The 9,939-nt window shown below is 37.0% G+C and overlaps 1 protein-coding gene across 1 annotated transcript in view; it reads left to right on the top strand.

Annotated features, from left to right (window-relative positions):
* LRP1B (low density lipoprotein receptor-related protein 1B) overlaps positions 1-9,939 on the top strand; it is a 1,806,191-nt gene that overhangs the window by 1,686,115 nt on the left and 110,137 nt on the right. Inside the window, exons 81-82 of the mRNA XM_010853706.1 lie at positions 1,769-1,942; positions 3,828-3,953. Of these exons, the coding sequence (XP_010852008.1) occupies positions 1,769-1,942; positions 3,828-3,953 (300 nt within the window). The remainder of the gene's footprint in view (positions 1-1,768; positions 1,943-3,827; positions 3,954-9,939) is intronic.

The following is a 9,939-nucleotide window of genomic DNA, read 5'->3' as shown; positions in this document are numbered from 1 at the left end:
TGCTGCTGCTAAGTCGCGTCAGTCATGTCCGACTCTGTGCGACCCCCATAGACGGCAGCCCACCAGGCTCCACCGTCCCTGGGATTCTCCAGGCGAGAACACTGGAGTGGGTTGCCATTTCCTTCTCCAATGCATGGAAGTGAAAAGTGAAAGTGAAGTCGCTCAGTCGTGTCCGACTCTTCACACCCCATGGACTGCAGCCCACCAGGCTCCTCCGTCCATGGGATTTTCCAGGCAAGAGTACTGGAGTGGGGTGCCATTGCCTTCTCCAGAAAAAGCAAGAGAGTTCCTTAAAAACATCCACTTCTGCTTCATTGACTATGCTAAAGTTTTTGATTGTGTGGATCAAAACAAACTATGGAAAATTCTTCAAGAAATGGGAATACCTGATCACCTTGCCTGTTTACTGAGAAACCTGTATGCAGGCCAAAAAGCAACAGTTAGAACCAGACATGAAACAATGGACTGGTTCCAAAGGGGGAAAGGAGTAGGTCAAGGCTGTATATTGTCACCCTGCTTATTTAACTTTTATTCAGAGTACATCATGTGAAATGCCAGCTGAATGAATCACAAACTGAAATAAAGATTGCCAGAAGAAATATAATTGACCTCAGATATGTAGATAACACTACGTTAATAACAGAAAGACAAAAGGAACTAAAGAGCTTCTTGATAGAGATTAAAGAAGAGGGTTGAAAAGCTGGCTTAAAACTCAAAATTTAAAATATTATGATCATGGCATCCAGTCCTATCACTTCATGGCAAATGGAGAGAAAGTGGGGAAGGTGACAGACTGTATTTTCTTGGGCTCCAAAATCACTGCAGACAGTGACTGCAGCCATGAAATTTAGACTTCCTCCTTGGAAGAAAATCTATGACAAACCTAGACAGCATATTAAAAAGCAGTGGCATCACTTGGTCTATAAAGGTCCAGATAGTCAAAGCTATGGTTTTTCCGTTATCATGTATGAATGTGAGTGTTGGACCAGAAAAAAGGCTGAGTGCTGAAGAATTGATACTTTTGAATTGTGGTGCTGAAAAAGACTCTTCAGAGTCCCTTGGTCAGTAAGGAGATCAAGCCAGTTAATCCTTAAAGAAATCAATCCTGAATATTCATTAGAAGGACTGATGCTGAAGCTGAAGCTCCAATACTTTGGCCACCTGATGCAGAGAGCTGATTCACTGGAAAAGACCCTGATGCTGGGAAAGTTTGAGGGCAGGAGGAGAAGCAGGGGGACAGAGGATGAGATGGTTGGATGACATCACTTACTCAATAGACACAAGTTTGAGCAAACTCCAGGAGATAGTGAAGGACAGGGAAGTCTAGTGTGCTGCAGTCCACGGGGTCACAAAGAGTAGGACACAACTGAGCAGCTGAAATACGAGAAAATGAGACTTTTGTGAACTGTTTTTGTGCAGTGGTTATCAATGTTATGTAAGCTTTATGTTTGTTTGCAAACTGTACAACAGAAAAGATTACTCTGTATTAATAAGCTCCCCAGGAAATGCTTTGTGATGGTAAAATTGATTAAAGTGATGATGGAAATGTTTGGTATGTTCTTAGTGATAAGTTTAATATCTCACATTTTTACTGCTAATAAATCAGTCATCAATTTTATAGCTAATATTAAAAATATTCTAATTCTGAAAGTTTTTATGAACGGGAATAAGATTTTTGATATGATCTTGGATAAGTTTAGTTTTCTTAAGACTGACTGACTGACTTTACATTTGCAACTTTTATAACTCCACTTTTAAAAAATTCTAGGTTTGTTACATCCACATAGGATTGATGTCTTTGAAGATTATATATATGGAGCAGGTCCTAAAAATGGTGTGTTTCGAGTACAAAAATTTGGCCATGGTTCAGTAGAGTACCTAGCTCTAAATGTTGACAAAACAAAAGGTGTTTTGATTTCTCATCGCTATAAACAACTAGATTGTAAGTATAATATTTTATACTATTTTCTATCTTGGCAAAGTTACTTTCTTATGATTCTCAAAATAAAGAATTTTTAAATTCAAAACTCTTTTCGTGGCTTAACTCCAGTAAGTTAAGTCACTTTAATTTTGATTGCACCAGACTTTTCAAATTATCAAAGGCAAGATATAAATAATGCAAAAGTTTCTATTTCCGCTATAACAGATATGAAAATTTCAGGATTTGGTTGTGTTTTCTTGGAATTAGAATAAATTTGTTATAAAAATTTCTCTCATACTATGTTTTTCTTTCTAAATTCTTAATAAAACCTGATATGTCTATAGTTAAACCATGCAAGTAAGGAAATTTATCATTAGCCTTTTCACTCACTGATAACCAAGTAACAATTATAGATCTAACATTTCATCTTTAAAGGTATCTGAGGATATTGTTCCCAAGAATTATATTTTCTCTGATTGTTTATGATTTTTACTGCTACTTTCTCTCCTAAAAAGAGAGAAATATTTGACATTGGTATCTTGAAAGATATGTTTCAAGCACAGCCATAAAAATATTGAAGAGCAAAGAAATAAAATGTAGCTGAAATTCAAGTGATCTGAGTTTATGTATCAGTTCACCCTTCAAAATATTGTTTAAGATTTACTTCTATTAATAATTATCCCTTATGGTGAATAAAAAGGATTTAATTTCATTCAGTATGATCTGGAAAGGTAAGAATTGTATCAAATGAGTTCTGGAATCAGGTTAAAACAACATATACTTCGCTAAAACCTTCTTCTATTCACACTTTTGCTGCTCTTTACCAATGATCTGACACATATCGTTCCAAGGTTAATATGAGGACATCACCCTCTCAACCTCTAGTTCTGTCTGATTCGTATTCATGGTCAAATATTCCCACCTTCATAAAAAATCTATAAAGTCTGCCCTAAGTATAATAGGTACTTGAGTAGTGGTTCTTACACAATGAAAGTGACTTTCATAGTCACCATTTCACTTTCTTAATGTCATTTCTGTTTCATTCTAAAGACAGATTCTGTACAGAAAGCCCCAAAGCAGCTGTAGCTATAGAGGATACTGATTGGATAGAAATTTAGACAAAAATAAATGTGGTACCCATTTATCCATGCACACATCTGATGGAAAGGAAACCACATTAGACATGTTTTCTAGAGAGAAAAAACCATGTTTTGTTTGTGTTCTAACAGACAACTACATATGGATTGTAAGCCTTTATAAATATCAGAGGGAGTTGTTTATGTCTGTTAAACAGGTCTTGAAACTATTTAAAATGAGAATTAGATCCCCAAGACTTCAGTTGGCTTGACTTTTACAATAATCCTAACCTGTACTTCTGTGTCTCAGATCAACTCTTTTGCCAAAGGAAAAGTGACAAATTATGTGTTTGATTTTCCTCTCCCTCATGGAAAATGTAAATTAAGATACATTTTCTATTAATAATAGATGCTGGGTTGTTTTTATTTAGTCACTAAATCATGTCTGACTCTTTTGTGACCCCATGGAGGCATGCAACACCCTAGGCTCCTCTGTCCATGGGATTTCCCAGGCAACAATGCTGGAGTGGGTTGCCGTTTCCTTCTCCAGGGGATCTTCCCGACCCAGAGATCAAATCCGAGTGTCCTGCATTGGCAGGCGGATTCTTTATCACTGAGCCAGCAGGGAAACCCTTAGACATTGGTTAGTAATTTCTTTTCATCTATAAAGGAGTACTGGAATATTGAAATAATATACTCCTGGTAAAAAAAAAAAATTGATGTTATTTCTTTTCAACATTGCTAATTCATCATCTAACCTTGTTGAATTTTATGTTTTTGAAACCTATTGTATTTATAGTTATGTTCTTTTTTTGTTTTGTTTTGATCAGTACCCAATCCATGCTCGGATCTAGCATGTGAATTCCTCTGTTTACTGAATCCTTCTGGGGCCACTTGTGCATGCCCAGAAGGAAAATATTTGATTAATGGTACCTGCAATGATGACAGCTTGTTGGGTAGGTAAACTTCATTATTCTGTAAATAATGAATTACTGTGTAGAATAAATGTTCACAACTACTGAAACTGAGCAGAATTAGCTACTCAGTAATCACTGATATCATTTCCATGATATCACTGGTTCGTGAGTGCCTATATAAGCTATTATTTTCTCTGATAATGACTTCCTATTAGTTGATTGTACATTTATTACAAAGCTGCATTGAGCACCTACCATGCATGAAAGAGTAAATTAAGAGACCTTTTTATATAGCTCTTGTATCAGTTAAGATCATGATATTTCTGAGGGTACCATTCAGCTGTTAGTTTAAACCAAACTACCAAATCCATTTATCCATTTAGTAACTTTATATTTAACAACTTCTGTGTGCCAACACTTATTTAGAAACTAAGACTTAGTTTCCTCTGTAAAGTCTGATTAATAATAAATACTACTACTCTTATTAATAATAAATATAATAAACATTTTGAGAACTTATGAGCAAATATAGCATTAATTTAGAAACCAAGAACTAAGTTAGAAGCAAACTGCAAATGTTTCAGTTTATGCTTTAGAAGGTACCGGTTGGAATAAACATTTAAAACCTGAAACATTATTTCAGATGCTGGAGTGTATTAAATAGCAAAACATAAAAAATCAAAAACAAAAATAGTGTGTTGAAAAGGGTGGGGGAAGAATTGTCTCTGGGATATCCAGACAGACTTTCAATAGTTTATTCATATTCAAGACATTAGCCATAATGGGAAAAAATGCTAAAAAAAAAGAAAATCAACACATTGATTTTATGTCACAGACAAAAGCACAGTGCTCCATAATCACTTGCAGGTCACAGCAAACGTTTTTCCGATGAGACACACACTTAGGATCTCTTCATAGCAGGGCTTCCTACCTGTTGCATTAATATTTCTCTGTTAGAATGAACTCTTTGTGTGAACACAGAATCTTTGTTCTCTGTCAGCATCTCTATGCCCATACCATTGTCTCCTTGTTCTCTGATGAGCGTTATATGCCATCTAAACACTTTTGCATTTCCTAAGGCACTCAGTGTCTAAAACTGTCATAGCTTTTTTATTTAGTATATATTTTAAAGTACTGAATATCCATAGCTGAAGATCTTCCAAAGATGAAATGACGAATGTCACAAACACCAATAAATAGATCTTTATGGGAATGGTGATATAAGCTACAGAAGAGACAAAGTTCAAACTGTTAGGAAAAATTTGATGATTATCCAGTTAGAGATAAGATTAGAATTTCCTATAGAATATGACCTTAGAATAAGATCTGCAAAGACAGATTAGATTTAGGTTAGGTAGGAATGAATGAAGAGGACATTGAAACAGAAGAAACTGTCTGAAAACTCACGAAACCATTGAATGTAAAGAAAATAACGAGTCATTTATTCCAGTTAGTATGTCTGATGTGCAAAGTCTGCTGTTGGATGGTAGGTTGGAACATGCTTAATGGAAAGCTAAATGTGAATCTTGATTGGTCTTTTGGAAGAGTATTTTAGTGCCAGTCATTGAAAAGGGGTGTTCTCCCTAGTACTAGGAGGAACCCTTCCTCTTTACCATTTCTCCCGGTCAGAGTTTGCATGATCTCAATTGTGATGACAGAATAATAGAATTATATGCACATGTTCAAACATTATCTGGTGCATTTTTCACTCACTACTCTGACACAGTCATGCAGGTGAACTGTGTATGGCCACGAGTTCTACTTCAGTTCAGTTCAGTTGCTCAGTTGTGTCTGACTCTTTGTGACCCCATGAACTGCTGCATGCCAGGCTTCCCTGTCCATCACCAACTCTCGAAGCTTGCTCAAACTCATGTCCATCCAGTTGGAAATGCCATCCAATCAACTCATCCTCTGTCATCCCCTTCTCCTCCTGCCCTCAATCTTTCCCAGCATCAGGGTCTTTTCAAACGAGTCAGCTCTTCACAACACGTGGCCAAAGTATTGCAGTTTCAGCTTCAACATCAGTCCTTCCAATGAACACCAAGGACTGATCTCATTTAGGAAGGACTGGTTGGATCTCCTTGCAGTCCAAGGGACTCTCAAGAGTCTTCTCCAACATTAGAGTTCAGAAGCATCAATTCTTTGGCAATTGGCTTTCTTTATAGTCCAATTCTCACATAATTGCAAGACTCCTGGAAAAGCCATAGCTTTGACTAGATGGACATTTGTTGGCAAAATAATGTTTCTGCTTTTTAATACACTGTCTAGGTTGGTCATAGCTTTTCTCCCAAAGAGCAAATGTCTTTTAATTTCATGGCTGCAGTCACGATCTGCAGTGATTTTGGGGCCCCCCAAAATAAAGTCTCTCACTGTTTCCATTGATTCCCCACCTATTTGTGAGTTCTACATAACATCTCGGAAACAGATTCTTCAAAATGTCAACAACTCCTTCCTTGTAGACGATGTACCACATTTTCACTAGTTCCAGACAACCATAAGCAGTGTTCTCAAAGAGCCTCCTGTGCACTGTCTACTTACACTGCTGTTGGGGTGGGAAAGACTCCTGGGAGAGAGATTTGTACTCTGCGTGGAAGCACACAACTTATGCTACTAGTGTGACGTTTACATTGATTTGGGTGTTAGAAGTTTTTTGTTTGTTTTTTTTTTAAATTACCAAGTTGCAGACAGCTTTTGTTGTTTCTCTTTTATAAATAAATAAGACTGTCTCTTCTATATAACCTCCCTTTTGCCCCTTTACTTAATCTGAATGTCCTTGTAGTTGTTTAGTCACTAAGTCATGTCTGACTCTTTTGTGACTCCATGGACTGTAGTCCCCCAGGCTCCTCTGTCCACAGAATTCTCCAAGAAGAATACGAGAGTGAGTTGCCATATCCTTCTTGAGTACATCTTCCCAACCCAGGGATCAAATCTGCATCTCCGACTTGGCAGGCAGAGTGAGCCTGCCTCACTCTGAGAGCCATTGAGCCATGTGGGAAACCAATAATACAAAAAATTAATTCAATAATCCAAAATCAACAAATACATAGGAAGACACTCAAAATTCTCCAAGCTAGGCTCCAACAATACGTGAACCATGAACTTCCAGATGTTCAAGCTGGTTTTAGAAAAGGTAGAGGAACCAGAGATCAAATTGCCAACATTTGCTGGATCATTGAAAAAGCAAAAGAGTTCCAGAAAAACATCTACTTCTGCTTCATTGATTTTGCCAAAGCCTTTGACTATGTGGATCACAAAAACTGTGGAAAATTCTGAAAGAGATGGGAATACCAGACCACCTGACCTGCCTCTTGAGAAATCTATAGGCAGGTCAGGAAGCAACAGTTAGAACTGGACATGGAACAACAGACTGGTTCCAAATAGGAAAAGGAGTACGTCAAGGCTGTATATTGTCACCCTGTTTATTTAACTTATATGCAGAGTACATCATGAGAAACCCTGGGCTGGAGGAAGCACAAGCTGGAATCAAAATTGCTGGGAGAAGTATCAATAACCTCAGATATGCAGATGAAAAATTGAAGTATGGAGAGGTTCAATTGACTGTCTAACAATACTTAATAATGGTAGTACTCTAAGGTGGACCTAGGCATTCCACAGTCTTCATCATCATAATGCACTCTAGTGCTTCCAATCCACCCAAAGTATCCATGTCCAGAGTAATTGGAAAATACTAGAAATAACCTGCAGAAAGTGCCCAGCACAATGCCTTGCAAAAAGCAGACATACAGCACTCTAATATAAACCTGTCATGAAGGTCGCAAAAAAAATTAAGTAATTTTTTTTTGGTAAAGAATCTGCCTGTAGTGCAGGAGACTCAGGTTCAATCCCTGGTTCAGAAAGATGCCCTGGAAAGGGCATGGTGATCCACTACAGCATTCTTGTCTAGATAATTCCATGGACACAGGAGCTTGGTGGGCTACAGTCCATGGGTTCACAAACCGGCAGACATGACTGAGTGACTAACACTTTCACTTTTCACTTCCCAAGTTTTAAATGAGGAAGCATTTTATCTAAATACACACTTAACCAAAATCTTAAACTCTTTTAGAAATTTTAGTTTTATGTTTTCAACCCGACCTGAAAGGCATGATTACAGAAAACACCTCAACATTTATTTTGTAATTAAAAAAAATCTTATATATTAAATAATGCAAGTGTTAAAATTATTCACATTGGCTTTTATATATATAAGCTGTGGTAATGGATGACTTGGAACACTTTGGTTAAGTATATAAATAAATGGAGTTTAGAATTATTGATTACTATAGATAAAAGCCAATTAATTTTTCCTGACATTTGATATAGCTAATTTTTTCAGCTGTTTATAATTGCTTGCCTTTCTTTAGCTGCTATTGTTAAATGATGAGCACACTGAGTATTTTTAATCTTCATGTAGGAAATTTGAAATTCAAATGTTACCCATTCTTGGAGAAGTATTCAGTTACTCTTCCCTACAGTTGATTATAATTGCTGGAGCTTGGCTTCTGGGGGCAATTTAGATATTGACAAAAGCAGCTTCCATTTTCATTATAGAACTATTACAGTTAGGTTTTGAAAGACTGTAACTCCACTTTCATTTCAACAGGCAGTGTTATATGTTTAAATTTCTGGTGCCTAATGAGGCACATTATAGAAATGCACATATCCTACCATGTAGAGATTCTGAATATATATGTGTTTTGCATAGACCATCCATCAGTGAAACTGCTCTCTCCCATAGTAATCCTAGGTGTGATCATAATACCTTTAATAGTTATCTTCACTATTCACATTCACAACTCCACTTAGGATGTTTCATGCTAAAAGAGTTAGAAATGTTTCGGTAAATTTTATTCTAAGTAAATGTTATTCCCACTCCAGATCTTTCTTGAGAGTTTGATGTCTATATTCAACCCTTGCTAGAGATTCCCACTTCATTTAAATAGGTATTTCCAATTTAATACATTCAGAGATAAAACACTTTAGGTCCTATTGCCCCTTAGTTTGAAACTAAAGGATTATCTTAGTTTTTCCTTTCCCTCTGATGTGATTTTTATCTTCTAGTTATTTTTAGAATGTGTCTACTTTTATCTATCCTACATTATTTTAAAGCCATCATCTTATCCAGCCTGGACAATTTAAACAGAATCCTAATAGTCCCCGTGCTTTCAGTTTAACCACATCATTACACTCATTCTTAGACATTCTAGACTTTTCAAAGACTTAACACTACTTTTGAGGAAAAGTCCAACATCCAAGAATCTCCTGTGACACACTGCTTATCTCTTCAAATTCACTTGTCTTTCAATTCCTTCCCTCACACTCTGTAATCCAGTCCAGTCTTAGTAACTTTCACTGAGTCCCTCCAATGCTCACCTTCTGGCTTTCATAGATTCCATTCCATGTGAGCTGGATTCTCAGTGCACCTCATCTGCACTCAGAACATAATGCTCACTAAGATTGTCACTTGGTAATTTACCAAATGAGTGCCTCAATTTCCTGTTGAAATTTAGCAATACACCTTGTAGACCCAGATTGCAGGTCTCCATCCTTGAACTATTCCAGTATGGTTAGAACTCAGACTCTCAATTGTGTGTATGTGTATGGTATTTACTTATGTACTTCAAAATTTACAAAGCTCTATAATTTTACTTTTACTTTCAAGTGTCTTATTTAATATTCACAACAAATCTATGAGTTAAGTTGTACATGTGTCATTAAGGCTACCTTAAAGTAGAAATAACTAAGGCTTGGAGTGTTTAATTTATGCATAGTAAGGATCAGATCAGATCAGATCAGATCAGTCGCTCAGTCGTGTCCGACTCTTTGCGACCCCATGAATCCCAGAACGCCAGGCCTCCCTGTCCATCACCAACTCCCGGAGTTCACTCAGACTCATGTCCATCGAGTCAGTGATGCCATCCAGCCATCTCATCCTCTGTCATCCCCTTCTCCTCTTGCCCCCAATCCCTCCCAGCATCAGAGTCTTTTCCAATGAGTCAGCTGTTTGCATCAGGTGGCCAAAGTA

This window comes from Bison bison, unplaced genomic scaffold (assembly GCF_000754665.1).
Source record: "Bison bison bison isolate TAMUID 2011002044 unplaced genomic scaffold, Bison_UMD1.0 scf7180017864330, whole genome shotgun sequence".
NCBI lineage: Eukaryota > Metazoa > Chordata > Mammalia > Artiodactyla > Bovidae > Bison > Bison bison.
This window is presented reverse-complemented; position numbering and strand designations above follow the sequence as displayed.